The 17267-nt window shown below is 39.7% G+C and overlaps 1 protein-coding gene across 1 annotated transcript; it reads left to right on the top strand.

Annotated features, from left to right (window-relative positions):
* The first annotated feature begins 10782 nt into the window (after positions 1-10782).
* On the top strand, positions 10783-16632 carry LOC115628323 (protein rhomboid). The gene is made up of 4 exons (XM_030524378.1): positions 10783-11065; positions 13894-14379; positions 15371-15788; positions 15872-16632. The coding sequence occupies exons 2-4, from the start codon at positions 13996-13998 to the stop codon at positions 16192-16194; spliced, it is 1125 nt and encodes a 374-aa protein (XP_030380238.1). The 5' UTR covers positions 10783-11065; positions 13894-13995; the 3' UTR covers positions 16195-16632.
* The last annotated feature ends 635 nt before the right edge of the window (positions 16633-17267 follow it).

The raw sequence follows: 17267 nt of genomic DNA, 5'->3' as shown, positions 1-17267 counted from the left end.
AAACAAACTTCTATAACCTCTTTTCAAAATCATAAAATTATGAAAAATGAAAATCATTTATATAAAGTACAATATTGAACAAATCATTATGGCCAAATGGAAAATAAAATTCCCCCCAACGTGTCGGAGCCATTAATATACATTATTGTACAGCTGAAATTATAGCGTAGTATTATTACATATCTTTATTTTAATTTTTAAAATTAGAATATAATATAAATGATTTTTATTTGTAAAATTATAATATAATATGAATTATCATTTTTGTAATATGTATCGACAGCACTATTTGTTGATTTCTTAAATAAAATTAAATTAAGTTGCGAGAATAAAAACCCAAAATATTAGATCATTTTAGATTCCATTATTTGCTGAACTATAAGTTCCGGCGGACAGCTTAATTCCGAGCCTCACCCATTCAGTGAAATTCGATTTCAGCAGAAATTGGGAAGTACGTTTGCAGAAAAAGTAATTAAAATTTCGAACTTGAAAAACTGAGCTGCAGGATAGCGATGGGAGCGGGCGGGCTTTGACGCAGGAATGACACTCGTGCCGGTCGCTTGGTTGTGCTTGGGGAGGGATTGTCTGTAACTGTAGAAGTCGGACAAATATTAATTTCCAGTGCTCCGGTGTCGCGCAGTTCACACCGAGCGTGCAAATGACAACGAAATTACAAAGCTGACTGAACGGGGCTGGATGGACAGCCGAATAGCTGGACAGTTGGACAGCTGGACACGAACGACGATGGATATTTGTCCAGCGAGCAAATAACTGAGCATTGTGCCTATGCTGAGCTCCATGCGCATTTATCGTATCGCATTTCAAGAGCAACGTACAAATGTCAACGGTCACTGGCAACCTGGTGAAGGGGCTCACGAAAGGGGTTGGGGGGGGGGGGGGGGGGGGGGCTCTATGTCTGGGTGACACTAGACAGCTGGTAGACGGGCCGGAAGGGTTGCTCCAGAGTGGGGTTGGGCGCGTTTAGTTGAAGTGGTCGCACAACTTTTTGCGGTGCAACTGTGGAAGACTCTCAAATGCAAGTGCTCGACGGATTTAAATATTTGACGAGCGAATGGGCACGGCTCGAGCTGCAGACTAGGACGCGAACGGGGATGAGAATAGGGATGGGGTGACTGGCAAATTGAGTTGAGTTGAGTTACGAGCAGAGACCTGCGGCAGGCGCTGCGGCAAAACACTTGCGGCTAGACCACTCGGCATTCCAATATTTCAAATTGTGCACGTGCTCCTCTCTCAACACCTCCTCCTGCCTTCTGTAAGCGCTTCATCAGCCGCGGTGCTCTTAATTTTTGGATTTTTTAGCGCCAAGCCCTGCAAGCATCTGCAACAAAATGAAACGAAATAGAAAATGAAAAACTGCAGGCGACTGCAGTGCAAAAGTTTTGCCGCTCCTGCTCCTGCCACGACCCCACCGAGGACTCCACCGACGACCCAGCTCAACTTTTGTAATAAAATGTTCATTAGTGCGGCAGCTCCTGCTGCGCTGGCCAAAGCCAAACTCCTATATAGCTCAGGGTCCTGCAGCGCATATGTGGACCCGGCGTCCCTCGACGTCTGTGGCTGCCACTGCGACTGCGGATGAATTGCAGTTTTAATGTGTTGGCAGCACTTTAACTAACTGAGAATCGGACGCAGTAGCTGCGGTAGCAGATTTTCAGAGATGACGCGCGAAAAAAAAAATACAAAAATACAGCTGACCAAGGCAGGAAGCATGAACTGACTGCGAATGCGGCTCAACTTTTCTCGAGTAATTAAAACCAAAGCATGCCAAGTGAACCAGCCCCCTGAACTGATTAGCGACCAAAGTGTTGGCCAGGGAGGCTGACTGGACTAAGAGGTCCATGGTGTAAGCTCTGGCGAGTGGTTTGCCAAAACGATAATCATAATTCAGCCACACCACATGCACATTCTGCCCGTCAACGTTCTCGTTCATAAAATAATTTGGACTCCTGTTATTGTTCCGCGTCACATGATACTGGGGTCTGTAATTCCATTAGACGATTACGTCACCCTAGATTTGCAACAAATGATTCGTTCTTGAAAAGCTGCCAGTTTTGAATTGGCCATGGTATGCCAAAGTGGAGTGAACTGCAAACAGAACTATTTAATAGGGAATAGCTGCAAGTTAGGGCTCTGTGTAATTAAAAACTTGAAAGATTTCCAAAAGGTTAGCTAAGAGCTATTCAAGAGTTCCCATATATCTACTTGTATTTCTGGTGAAGAGCAAAACGTGAAATTAAACTGACATTTTAGGATATTTTCTAAGGACTTCAATCGTTATAAGTGGTCTTAAAAAGATTACAATTTAATGATTAAATTTTATTCATTTACGCACAATTTAATGATTAATTTGAGTTTTACTTTATTATTAATTATTAACCAATATTTATTATTGTTATGATTATTCTTTGAGTTTTATTTTTTTAATCAAATATAAGACTCAAGTTATAGTTGTGTCATTCCCTAAGGATTAAGAACAAAATTTGTGTATATCCTTAATCAGCGGGTCAAGGCAAACATTTAAAATTAAATAATTTTTAATTCATTAATTAATTACTTCTTTGTTTTTAATTCACAAATGTGAATGTATGTATGTAACAGGCAGAAGGAGGCGTGCCAGACCCCACAAAGTGTATATATTCTTGATCAGGATAATAAGTCAATAGATAATCCTTAAAAAAGGATATCTTTAAACTCCTCTGTTTCTCAACGTCACTGAACTATTATCAGTATATGTATGTATAGTTACACGTATATATATATATATATATATATATATATATATATATATATATATATATATACGTGTAACTATATATATATATATATTGATGGGGTCTTAAAAACCAAAGTCTGAACAAGTAATTTCTGACATTTACCTTTCTTTCCGGCTATAACATCCTATTGTTAGAAAATTTAAGACCTGCTTATCAAAAAACTAGACTGCCACGGACCCTTTTAAAATTTACAACTTTTATAAAATCCGTTTAACTTTTGGGCACAGAGTTAGTCTGTAGATTTAATGTTTAATATAGAAAAGTGTTTGACTTAAATTATTTAGCTGAATATGCAAGAATTTTTTTATTGTATTAAAAATTTAATATTTAATATATTGTGTTCATTTTTTAAATTTAATTAATTGTTTTATTTTAAATTAACTTTTAGTTTTTCTGTATCTGGCCTTGCGGAACTTTACCTGGATTTCGTTATATAATATATTTATATATTATTATTGACTGTTCTGTCTCTTACATTGTCGGACATTAAAAATGTTCTATAATAAGTGTAATCACATTATTACTTAAACTTTTAATTAATCTGGTTAACTTTTCAATCAATACCATAGTAAATGATAATCTCATGTTAATTCGCTAAGATTAACGTTGCAAGAGAAATTTCTTTTGAGGTTTGAATTTAAAGAACGGTGTATTGCATATACAAGTATATTCAACTATTTTGAATGACTGTTTTAAGAATTTCCAATATACCAGTAGAGGGCTTAAAATGTTTAAACAAATCTTTTTGTTCTCTAATTAGTACATCTCTATATAGGAGGTGCTTGTTGTAATGTAGAAAGCTAAACATCTACTAAGTTATCCGTACTTAAAGTTAAATCTTATTTTTTAAACGAGCCACATAAGATTTCGTTTAATTTTCTCACCATTTAATAAATTTTGAAAGAGAGATAAATAACAGGTAACTAACAGGAAGCTGACATTGCTTTCATGTGCAAGTAATTTGTTAATTTGGCAGACTTTTTCCGCCTACGGAAGAAGTCTAATAAAAATAAATGCCAAAACACTTCAATGCTGGGCAATACAACTTTTTGAAATGCAAACAAGCCGTAACGTAAATGAAACTAATTCAAAGCACAAATTGCAGAAAGGGAATTTATATTTGAAAGTTTTGGAATGCAGAGGGGAATATGAGGGGCGGGGAGGCCCAGACGCATCGAGATGTCCGCAGCAAATGCAAAATTTCCGTATCCTTGACTGACCACAGAGAGAACGCGACTGAAACTGAAGACGCCGAAGGGGAGAGGGTGCGGGTGTAGAGTGCCGGAGTGCCGCAGTGCCGCAGTGCCGGACTGCCGGAGATACCCAACTGACAGCCAATTGTGAATACGAGAAACGAAAATAAAATTGAAAAATTGATTGGGAATGAAGGCTATAATAATGGAGAAGTAATGAGACTGTCCGCAGCAAAAACTACGGCTCGTTGCGGAGACGCATTCTAAAAAGTGGCCGCTACTTGCCACCACTGCTGCCACTGAGCTCTTAAATTTATCTATTGGATTACGGTCCTTTGTCCACGTCATTATGGCAATGCCAAAGACAAATTGGAAATTTATTGTTATTGCACGCATTGGAAGAATCGACGGACGCAAGGGCGGAAGGACGGAAGGATGGAAGGATGGAATAACGAAGCCCAGTGAGTGAGAAAGGTCGTTCGCTTGTCCACCGAATATGCATAATAAAAATGTCAATCAATGAACTGCAACGAACACAAAAAGAGTCCGGTTCGGGGGCGCATGTGCGTGCGGGTCAGCGGTCCATAATTGAACATAAACATTGCATTCAAGTAGTAATTGTTAGAATTATTGTGCATCCTAATCCCTGCCCATAGCAGGACACCATAGCATTGGCGTCGCTCGTATGCGGCTAAAAAGGACATTTCTATGCGGACTGTTTGGCCCGGTTCTCATTTTCCCAGGACATTGCCATTGGCCGTTGGCTTAAGCAGTTCAATTTGGCAAACGGAAGAAACTAACAAACACAAATGTTTATATGCCATGAAACCAAAGGCAGATACGAAAACGACAAAAACAAAAACAACAACAAACACTTCTTTTGCATTGTTCGATTTGTTGTTGAGTCAAGGACTTGGCAAGCGGAGCATGGAAGCGACAGTAAGACAAACGCCAACAAACGGCGAACTTAAATTGGATCTGCCTCGAAAAAACAACCAGATATATTAAATAAACAGAGAATGAGATTATGTGGGGTTTGCGGACTATGAGCCTTCTCGGAAGTAGTTGTCAGCTCAATAAAATGCTTGGAATTGAATTCTTTTAGAACCATTTCACAAAAACGCAAATAAACAGACTGTACGTGAATCCTAATATTTCCGAACTTGAAACCTTTTCGATATAGTTACATAAAACCTGTGCTGAAAGCTTAAACTGAAAAGAGAAGTCTGCAGATCAAGTTTGGTCAATGTGGACTGAGCCGTTTCCGAAATCTGGGCGTTCATCCAGACAGACGGACGTAGATAGATCGACTCGTCTTGTCTTGCTGATGTAGAAGATAGTTTTTTACTTTATGTAGTCGGAGATACTTACTTCTCCCTGTTACATACTTTGTACAAATAATATTCGGAATATATATAAAATATATACAATTTCACTTGTTTTAAAATATGCTTTCTAAAATAAATCCCAAAGCAGGTTCTTGTAACCAAAAGATATATTTTAGTATAGAACTCTATAAGGGCGTATGCAACTTTTGACAAAGAAGGCCAATTTGCTGTGCAAGTTTGTTTTATTTTATGATTTCCCCCATTCATTTGTTTCATGCATCACATCAACTTTTGCTTCAGAATTCTGTCGTTTAAAGCTTTTCAAACATTTTAGCGCATTTTAACGTAATCCTTTTTTATACATTAGGTCTGAACTTTTCCAGTTAGTTTAATTTTGTGCTTCACCAACACATCCTAGCTCCTGTAACTGGTTCTAGCTATTGGCATTTCTGTTGCTCCAACATAGATTTTAAGCAGAGCTTTATTTTCTGAACTATTCACAAAAACCGATTCCAGATTGAAGTTCAGTTTAAGGGTAGTTTCACAAAGCCTTCTGTAGTTGGTATTTGGAATTAATAATCTCCATAAAGTACCTTGTCCTCTAAGTTTCGTGGATCAGTGGATTGATGACAGTCCAGTCCCTTCCCAACAAGATTGGCGTTATACAGCAAGCACAGTCTAAAATCATGAGAGCTTTCACAGATACCTGCAGATCAAAACCTTAGAGAACAGATTACAGAACAAGAAGCCACAAATCAAGAAAGGCTCTTGCGAGAACCCTAATCGTAAACTACTCACAAACAAATGAATGAAGAATGTAAATAAAACCAAAAAGTCCATCATCAAAAGAAACCTTTATATTATTATTATACATATATTCTTCTCTATATTTTCCTTTATGATAATTATTTCCATATATCTATTTAGGTCTAATCTAAATCCATGCCCGAATTATTATGTATATATTTCCAAATGCACGTGCACATCGAGAGTCAGGCTCAACGTCCTTAGTGGCTAGCACGTTTTTCTGCTGCCTTCTCGGAAAATGTGACTTCTGCTGGCAAAATCAATTTGCGAAACGTGCGTGAAAAATAAAAATGTGGTGGAACTGTGGAAAAACACAGATTTTGGTTTGCCCAGGACCTGATGGCGACGGCAATGGGCACTGACAAGTGCAGCCAAAAGTCGTTTCCAATGAAAGCCAAACTTCCATCGAATGAGGCAGCGGAAGGAGCGACGGCAAGGACACTCGTGCAAAGCGACAGCGACAGGAAGAGCGAACGACCCGATCTGAACAAGTGCGGAAATTCCTGAAGCACACATGTGGCTCGCACATGTCGCGGAAAAACAGCTGAGACGGGAAGCGCGGAGGAATTCCCCGCGAGGATTCAACGCGTACAGGTGCCTGTTCGACAAACCAAGCGGTCGCTTCTGGCATTGTTGTTGTGTGTCGGTGTAGTTGTTGTTTTGGTTGTTGTTGTTATTGTTGTTGTGGCCCGCCCACGCCCATGAACATTTATGAGTTAGCACTTCAATCTGCGGATGGAACAGGCTTGTAAGTGAGCTGGTAACGACACGCACGCAGGACAACGTGGCATCTAGATCCGGGCTCCAGAAATGGACAAGTGCGTGTGTCACACAATGGGAATGGAAATGGAAATTAAAATGAGCGAAGAGCTGGACGTGCCTCCCAAGCGATAATCGACATTACCTGAGAGAACGTGGGAAAAAAGGATTTACGACTGTGTGCCGTTGATTTGCGTCGCTCGATGACGTGCCTAAGGATGAAGATGACGCTGCGACTGCGACTGCTTCGTCAAATCCGTGCGTGTGAGTGTGGGCTTACCTGTTGCACACTCACGCACACACACACACACAGGTTGAAAAGTCATCATAAATCTTGCTCGAGGACTCGAACTTGAGAGTGGTGTGAGTGAACTAAAAGGCAACCAAATCACGTCGTGCATTTTCACTTTTCGTGCGGGGACTTTCCCGCTGCCGCTTCACTCCCTCGCCCGCAGACTGTGACACAGGCTCGCTCTCCGTCTCAGTCTCAGTCTCGGGCTAAGGCTGTGGCCATGTTTGCCTTATCTATCAAATCTGTGTAAATTCCCGGCTTATCATGCAAAACACGTCCCATAACAACTTGATCCTTTGAGCTCTGCTCTTCTCTAGCCCAACTGCAGCTACTCCTTTTGGCTCGACTTGCTTTTGTGCAACCTTTCAACCTTTCCATCGAACTGCCTCCGGATCACGCAACTGCTGCTTAATAATTTGTATAAATATTTATTTTTGCTACCGATTTTTATCTGTCGCTCCTCTCCCTCGGCTGGTCGAGGTGTGAAATTCCAAACCCCCTCGACTCGTTTACCGGGAAACTGGCCAACGGCAAAGTTGTGTGGCCGGGCACCTCCCGCAAGGACATGTTTTGCATGCCTAAGCGACAAATTTTGTAATTGTTGCCCTTGGCATCAGCTTACATGGCGCCACATTTTCCAATTTCCTCTGCTCCTTGACTTCTTTCTGTGTGTCATTCGGTTTGACGTTTCCTCGACTTGGCTAAAGAACTGCACCTGCTGGAAGAGTCGGTTGGTGCCTTTCGCAGCGATTTGCTTAGCACGCGTTGGGATCCAACGACACCATCTTCAGAGGCGTTCACTTCCGATGTTGACACACGATACGCATCCGTTTTGCCAAGGCTCTTCCGTCCGTCCTTAACAAACGCCACAAGTGCACCAAAACGGAAATTATGTATACAACAACAACAAAGAATTCGGAAATTTATTTTCACTTCATCTAACATCTGAATATGTGCATGCACTGAACATTTTCAAAAAGTCAGTCTCAGGCTCTATAAACAATCTCAGGAAAATATCAAAGTTGTCCAGCTTGGTTCCAAATCAGAGTACTTTACAAATTATAGTGAAATAATCAAAATCATCATTCGTATAATAGCTATATGTTGTATTTGACCATAGATAAATAAAGTTTAAAATACTAAGATCCAGCAGCTGTATGATATTATTTTGAATATTATTTTAAAACTAATAAATAACAAATTTGCCTAAGTTGTCTTCAAAACCAAAAAACCTCTCCTAATGAAAGTAACTTTCACAGATCGGTCCTATGGCAACTACTATATAAAATTGCAAGCAACTTTAATAAACCTGTATATATGTAAGTATATACGAGTACGTACTTATCAAGTAAAGCTTTTATAGATAGATGAACATATCTGTAACGATTTGTCCAGTCTCAGCATGACAATAAGAAAACACTAACAATATTTGAAATATTTTTAAAATATAAAATTGTCAGAAAACTGTGAGTACTATTTGCAGAGACTGATTTGGCAGACAAAAAAATAGTAATAATATATAATATATTACAATTTATATATATCACAATGTATTTAAAAAGAAAAATTCTTTTTTTTTTATTTCATATTGATATGTAAAACGCCTATTATTGTTGTTGTTCAACTTTTTGGCTTGTGTAGTATTTATTATTCCTTCGAGACTTTTTGCAGATATTAGACTTTTGAATAATCAATAGATATTTTTTGCATAGATTCAGATAGATTCGCTCTACTCGTCTCATTAAAACACATTCTCTATGGGGTTTAAGAATTTAATCAATCCATAGTCCATTTGTTAATACGTTACAAGAAAATTGACGTTATCCTTTCCACTAGTAAACGGGGAAAAAAGCACTCGTAACGGCTTCTCAAGGGTGTAATATTTAATACTCATCGAACTTAAAGCCTAAAATTGTATGCTACAAGTGCCTTATGATTATCAAAAGGTGGTCCCATAAGTACCAAGTCTACAAAAGAAAATCAAACATTTTGAAAAACACATGTACCTATAATATAAGGTATGGCGCACCTCATTCTACTTGATTTCTAGTATGCCCTTAAAGGGCCTTCGACGACATCATGTCAATTAAAAAAATTTTATTGCGATTTTGCGGTTTTAAGCGATTAACTGATTAACTTTTTTGAATTCAATGGATTGCACTATTTTCCATCACATCGTCAGTCAATATTGCATTAATTATAGCTTAATATCTTGACCTCGAGCATTGCTTACCAATAAAGTATATACCGTAATATATTGTTAGGTGCAATGAGCTAAATAAAAAGTTATTTTATCATTCCCCCTTTATCTAAATTTTAATCTTCAAGTTTTAATACAGTTTTCTTGCTCCTATTATAAACAGTTTTATAATCTTACATTTTTTAAACGATTAAATGACATTTTTGAAGGATGATTATAAATTAGTTTTATGATTGTAAAACATAATTTCTACCAAAATTGCTGATCGCAAATATGACCCATTATTTTACATGATAAATGATTATAAGATATACATATGTATCTATGCAAATCAAAATAAAGTTCAACTAAAATTAGAGAAACAAAATGGTAGTCCACTAGCTTTTAAATAATTTTTGGAGACTCTTTCAAATTGAAATTAAATCTCGCAATTTTCAAAAAAATGAAAATAATATTAAAATTTTCTTCTTTTTTTCGGAACCCGAATATTATTATTTTTTTTAGTAGGGAGAAAGAAAATATGTACTGTCCAAAAACAGTTCATACTTAACGAAAGAAGAAACCGCTTAGTTAAACAGAAGGGCTTGTGTTGTATCTACATACAATATAACTGTTAATTATCATGTTCTTCATCAGTGCCTTCCATTGCTCACTAGTTCTTCAGAGCGTTGCGACAAAGTGCTACTACGACAGTATATAGACAGTGTTGAAACAGTGAAATGATTTCACAGCCGCTATTTGGCGTTAGTCAGTGGTAATAACCACGATGCGTCATCAACGCTTGTTAATACAAATCTTGACCAACGCAATGGCACGCACCGCGTTAATCACCTGCCTTGAAATAAACCGCATCGATACGGGTTTGTCTATCGATCGATCTGTCAGCTGTACTGGCCGAGTGAAGTTGCTGCTGCTCTCAGCACTGGCAAGCAACTGCAGTCTGCAGTGGTTAGAAGTTGCAACCAACAACAGTAACAACAGCAACAACAGCTGAGTCAGAGCGTCACACTCTTATACGTCTACAAGTTGTATGGAGTGCCGACGAGCCCCGAAATGAAAACACAACATGTTCGAAACGTGCCGCCTGGCAACCAGTGCCAGCGCTGTTGTATTCGTATCGAACAGATAGAAGATACTCTTCGAAGCAAGAACTGACAACGAGTTGTGCTATAAAGGCCGGTGCGCACAACATTTGCCAGTCAGTTGCGTGCGAGACGCGAACGCGAGAGCATTGTTAAAGCGAAGAGTCGCAGCGCGTTGGCGTTGGGATACGTTGAAAGTACTGAGCAGCCCACGAGCTTCTTGCTCCATCCCACCATATGAGAATACGCAAAACGTTAACACGACTGTGTAAGAAATATTCAAATTGTGAAAAGTGTGCAAGTGCAGAAAATAAAGAGCTAAAAAAAATAAAAAATTTTTTTGAAATGCTCTATGCTCAACATGAATTTTATGAGCAATAAAACAAAGTTCAAAAATATCAAGCAAGTCAACGACAAACGCAAAAGAAACAGCAACAGCGACAGCGACAACAACACTTACAAAGTGAAAAGTACGCCAAGTGTGCAGAGACAAGTTAAAAGCCAATCGGATTAAAACACAGCGATTTTTATTTTGGATTAAAGCACAGCCAAGGCGCTAACAAACAACAACAACAACAACAAGAAAGTAATACAGCTACAACAAAAAAGGTAAGCAACATGCAACTTTGACCTTAATGAGGCGATGCACAACTACAGCAACAACAACAACAACAACATCAATAGCAGCAACAATAAGAAACGCATCTAGGCAGAAATTGCAATAGAAACTGTCACAGTGGCAACAAAAAACAACTCGCACCCATTTTATGCAGATGGGCAGATGGACGAACGGACAGACTGACGCTGACGCGTAATGAGTTTGTTCAACTCAAAACGCCAACAGTCGTCGCTGGGTTTATTCTTTTTTTTTTTAGGGGTGGAATGGTAGCAAAAATGCAAATACGTCCGCACTTAATGCCGATAGTTGGCAAAGTGCTGAGCAACGGTGGCAGATACGGATACGAAGCACAGAAGTTGAGCGTCGCAAGCGGCTCTTTTTCTTGCTGCACCGCCGCCGGTCAGTGGTAGCTGTTAAAATTGTTGTTGTTCTTGTTGTTGTTGTTGCAGTTGGTCGGGTCATGTGAAACTATGCGGTGGCGAGCCAGTTAATTAATTTATTGCTCGCTAGCAGTCAGTCAGTCAGTCAGTCGAAATCATAACGAACGACGTTGGACAATTGCATTTTGCATTTGTTAATTGGCAAACGTGCAACACGCGAACGCGACCAACAGCCGCAACATCACCAACAACAACAACTCATTTATTTCACACACACAGGCGCAGATTTACTTCATGCTGCTTGGTTATTTGGTGCACAACTTGCGAAATTTAAATTGCATTTTAACAATTAATAAATTAATTAATAAGCAGGCAGCCGCTATGATTTCGTGCTGTATTGAAATCTCAACGGCAGCGGCAGCGCAGTAGCAGCTGCACAGCAGCGCAGCAGCAGCAACGCAGCAAACGGCTCGCATTGCTTAGCAACAGCAACAACAACACAAACAAACAGTTAGAATGGGCGCTCTTCTCACTCTCAGTCTGATTCTCACTAACACTATTCAGCCTGTTACTTGCGCTCCCACACTCAAAACTCCAAGTTGGTTAACACCCACACACTAACGCACACACTCACACACACACACACACACACACTCACTCACAGTTGAAGTTTTAAATTTTCGACGTAGGCGCGCGCACTCTTTGCGGAGGCAGCGAACGGCGCAAGCTTTGTTTGTTGTTGTTTCTGCCCCGGCTCTGCTGCTGATGTTGTGCAAGGCGAGCCACAACGAACAATATTTTTAATACATTTGATTGAATTTCTACACATTTCATGTGTTCGACTGATATTTATGTATGTATGTATGTACATATGTGTGCTGTGCTGGCCGCTCTAAGAAATTAAACAATTTTCAACATTTGCGCATTGTTGAGCGTTTAAAGTCAAAATTTAAAGCAATTAAAGCGTGCAAATGTGACAAAGTTGTTGTGTTTGTTGTATTTATTGTACATATGTAGCTGCAGATTTCTTTTACAACAACAACAATAGCCGCAGCGGCTTCAAAAAAATGTCATTAGCGTAGTTGTTGTAATTGAAACGAATGCGATTAACATAATTTTTTAAAAGTCTTTTAGCTATTGTGTGAGTTGTTTACCTAAGCACATGAAATTGAAAAAGGTCGGGCGGGGGGAGAGAAGGAAAAAGCAAAATTACAATAATTTCGGTTATTAGCCGATTAGTTGGCCATTAAAGCTGTTCAAGTTGTTGTTATGTTTGTGCAGTCGCCTTGAAGCGACTAAAACTTTGCGCATTAAATGAAAATTACGATAACTTACCAACTCACACACACACACACACACACGCGCGCACGCACGAACACTGCGGAAAATACACACATCAATATAAAAATAGCTTAGGCAGTGACAGAGTCTATGTCCACGGCTCCGGCTCCGGCTCCACTCAAAGTGAAGTTCCGTTGACGACAAACAAAGAAGCACAGACAGAGACAGAGGAAGAGGAAGAGGACGAGCTAGAAGAAGAGACAACGACTTAAGTTGGGGCAGCAGAGGCGGCAGACAGAACTTGGGGCATGCTGGCTAATTTTAGATGCGAGAAACGGGCCCAACCTACCCCCACTATTCCAGAGAGGGACGCACGAGCTGCTCGACTCTACGACCAAACTTCATGTCAGGGCCAATTTTCGAGCAGCCATCAAATTTTATGGCCAGCAAGATCTCACTGCTGACCCATATAACTAACAGAACTACATTCGTCCGGCCGTTCATCCGGCACCAAGTACAGTGCATAACATTTTGAGTTAATTTTCAATGCTCGGGAAATTTCTTCAACTCTTGGGATCATCATGAAATTGTTAAATTATTTCAATTCGCATAATTTATAGATTTTTATTTCAAATATCAATACTGATGTTTTGATGTTCTGACTTCCTGCCTTCAGGGGTTTTTTTTTTCAATCTGCAATAATTTTAAGCTTTTACCAAAAAATATACGATTCAGTATTTCCATACCCATACATATAATAATTTATAATTGGAATTGAATTGGAAAGCTATTTTCCGTTTTAGCCAATATTTACTTTACCTCCACATACTACAAGTATATGCATATTTGTGTGTATGTGTGTGTGTGCTGCTGACACAGGGAAATTGCAGGAAGCCGCCTTCGAATGCAGCGACGGAATGTCGAAGTTAAAGTTTGAAGCTGTAAACAATGTTGAAAGAAAATGTTGCCAGCCCCTCTTGTAATGTTGTAATGCAGTTGTTGTTTTTGTTATTGTTATTGTTGTTGTTGCTGCTACTGCTGCTTCTACTGCTGCTGCTCATTTTATGAATAATTTATGCACTTAATTGATTTTTTGTTTATTGTTCTTTAGCCCTCAATAATTAATTATAAACGTTGGTGTTGTCATTTCCTTTCAGTATTCGGAATTTCGTTGGCGCCGCCAAAAGACGAATTTAAACAAAAAACTAAAAGAAAAGTGAAAAAAGACTTTTGTGGAGAGAACAAAAATAATAAAAACAATGGCAGACAGCACAGCAGCACACACAGAAGTGCAAGTGGAGCAGCCAGAAAAGAAATTGGAGGCAACTATCATAGACATTCCAGCGAGCGGCACAACAGCATCACCCACACCGATAACAGTTTCGTCCTGCTCGTCGTCCTCGTCCTCATACGACACAGACTGCAGCATGGCGAGCAGCACCTGCTGCACCCGTCAGGGGGAACACATTTACATGCAACGAGCCATTGTCTGCGAACAGCAGACAGCAGTGGCATCCACAAGCTCAACGTCCTCCGCCAGCGGAGGGTCCACCACACATCTGGAGGTCGACGAGGTGGCGCTGCTAAAGGCCGAGCATCGCAAACATTGGCCCTGGTTCATACTCCTGATCTCCATAATCGAGGTGAGTTTCCCAAACAACCAAGGAGCGAGCAATGCTCTTAAAAAGAAATGACCAATACACTCATTTATAGAGGGAGGGGAGAATGTGGGGGGAAATGGAGATACTTTGCGCAATTTTCAAACTCATAATGATTATTGAATCAAAGAACCACAAAACGCAATAAAAATCATTGAGAGAACTTTACAAATTCACAACTTCCAACTAAAAGCGATAAAATAGGCCATACATGAATAGTTTATTTTTCTCCTTCTTATGGAAGACACTCACACACACACACACACACACACACTCACACACACACTGACACAGAGTCATATCAATTCGGCGGCAAGAAAATGAAAGCAAAACGAAGTTGGGCTGCCTGGCGCCCCCAAAATCGATTCTAAACGAGCGCGCATACAAACAGAAAATACATACATACATACATACTTATATCCGAGTATGTACATATGTATGGTAAAAAGAAATGGTGGAAAAAAGAGTACTCGCAACAACAGCAAGAAAAACAGTAGAAGAAGAAAGCAATTGGGGGCAAAACAAAGCAAAGCAGACACCGAGTTCATGCATACGAAAGCGCGGCCCACGAGGCGTATGAGGGATGTTTGAACGAATGCCAAAATAAGGTTTACTGCCAGTTTACTGCCAAGCCAGCGCCAAAAGCGACAGGACCCAGCACTGCTAGTTGTGTGTGAAAGTGTGTATGAACCGTGTGTGTGTGTGCTTGTAATGAGAACACGGCACAGGCAACATTGCTTACCTTGGCTGTCTGATTGCATTGCGAGGACAATTGACATACGCAATTGAATTACCAGGAACATTGATATTCCATAAGGACCCTGAAAGGATTCACGAATATTTTTTATTAAAGTAAATCAGAGAGCCCGGTTGAGCTCGAATTAGAATAAGATGCTTAGGGAAATAGGAAAGTTATGTCCTTATGCCTGCCTATACTTATATCGCTTTCCCCTACTCTTCATTTCCTTTTCTATAGATCGCCATTTTTGCCTACGATCGCTATACAATGCCCGCACAGAACTTTGGACTGCCGGTGCCCATACCCAGCGACTCGGTACTGGTCTATAGGCCTGATCGACGCCTGCAGGTCTGGCGTTTCTTCAGCTACATGTTCCTGCACGCGAATTGGTTCCATCTGGGCTTCAATATCATCATTCAGCTCTTCTTCGGCGTCCCCCTGGAGGTGATGCATGGCACAGCACGCATTGGCGTCATCTATTTGGCCGGAGTTTTTGCCGGTTCTCTGGGCACCAGTGTCGTCGACTCAGAGGTGTTTCTGGTGGGCGCCAGTGGTGGTGTTTACGCACTACTAGCCGCTCACTTGGCCAACATCACGCTGAATTATTCGCACATGAAGTCCGCCTCAACGCAGCTCGGATCGGTTGTGATATTTGGTAAGTTATTGACGCTGCAAAATTCGAAAACGACAGGCTTAGCTAACTGGTCCTTTTCCCATTCTCTATTTGCTCCATTGCAGTTTCCTGCGATCTAGGCTATGCCCTCTATACCCAATATTTCGATGCTGCTGCAGCGCCCGCCTTTACGAAGGGCCCCCAAGTTTCTTACATTGCGCACTTGACTGGCGCCTTGGCGGGTCTTACGATTGGCTTCCTGGTGCTCAAGAACTTTGGCAATCGTGCCTATGAGCAGCTGATCTGGTGGCTGGCATTGGGCGTCTATTGCGCCTTCACGGTGTTCGCAATTGTCTTCAATCTCATCAACACGGTCACCGCACAACTGATGGAGGAGCAGGGCGAGGTGATTACACAACATTTGCTGCACGACTTGGGCGTTTCATAAGCATTCTGTATCGTCGCACCCTCCAGGAGAGAATAAGAGAATGAACTCACACACACACACTCACACACCCACACACTCACACACACACATAAACTCATCTAGACAGAGAAACAGTTTGCGTAAAAATTTAGTTAAAAACTAAATCGATAATTGTTCGTTCGGCTTCACATCACTTTGCATTCGAGTTTAAAATCTGTACGTTTCATTTCATTTCTTATTTTGCGTAAGAGTCGCAAGCAAAACAACAACAACACCAACAGCAACAACAACAGCAGCAGCAGCAGCAGCAACAACAACAACTGTTGTAACTACAATAACAACAACAACGAGCCGAAAAACGTGTAAACAAATGTTGTGATAAAACCAAAGACTGAATTTATTTCGCGTATTAACTTCTAAAAAGTAATCGCCACTCGCTATGATTTCTATATCTATTTATACTTGTTTATACGTGTATATTTGTGTATACATACATGTATGTACATATATGTTCTTTAAAGATTATTTATGATTATTGTTTTTTCGTTTTGTTCAGCTCAATACCTTTAAAATAAAAATAGTACTTGTGCTAATTATTTAGCCTATTAATAGGAATTTTTTAATTTAAAACCCAATGAATTTGATATTAAAAAAAAAAGAAAAACATAAATAACTTTGCAAATGAATCATCCTCTTATGCCCCACAAAAATATTGTTTATGCTGTAGTCTAGTAAAATATTTAAATATATTTGCGCCACCTCCTATGTACATCAAATCGTCTGCGAAATTGTTAATATTTTTAAGTTGCACACTAGTCAAAAAACAAAAAAAGAAAAACCTAAATACAACTACAAAACAACCACAACAAACACCAATTAAATTAAAATCACTTAAACGCGTTTAAAACTGCACATCGCGCAACAACAACAACAACAAAATCAAAATACAAAACACAAAAAACTTAATCCCTTGAAAAGCACACGAGAGTATTACTAATTATGTATTTTATTTATTTATTGAACAGCGAAAGAAACCATTTTGAGCCAAAAAAGTTCATTATTACTACATATTATGTATTTTTGTCAATTTAATT

Source organism: Scaptodrosophila lebanonensis, unplaced genomic scaffold, assembly GCF_003285725.1.
Source record: "Scaptodrosophila lebanonensis strain 11010-0011.00,11010-0021.00 unplaced genomic scaffold, SlebRS2 tig00000113-arrow-arrow-pilon, whole genome shotgun sequence".
In the NCBI taxonomy this organism is placed as follows: Eukaryota; Metazoa; Arthropoda; class Insecta; order Diptera; family Drosophilidae; genus Scaptodrosophila; species Scaptodrosophila lebanonensis.
This window is presented reverse-complemented; position numbering and strand designations above follow the sequence as displayed.

Excerpts from the sequence above, each read along its gene's own strand:
- LOC115628323 (XM_030524378.1), top strand. The coding sequence starts at position 13,996 with ATGGCAGACAGCACAGCAGCACACACAGAAGTGCAAGTGGAGCAGCCA. Across the intron at positions 14,380-15,370 it reads TCCTGATCTCCATAATCGAG|ATCGCCATTTTTGCCTACGA; the intron begins GTGAGTTTCCCA and ends CCTTTTCTATAG. Across the intron at positions 15,789-15,871 it reads CGGATCGGTTGTGATATTTG|TTTCCTGCGATCTAGGCTAT; the intron begins GTAAGTTATTGA and ends GCTCCATTGCAG.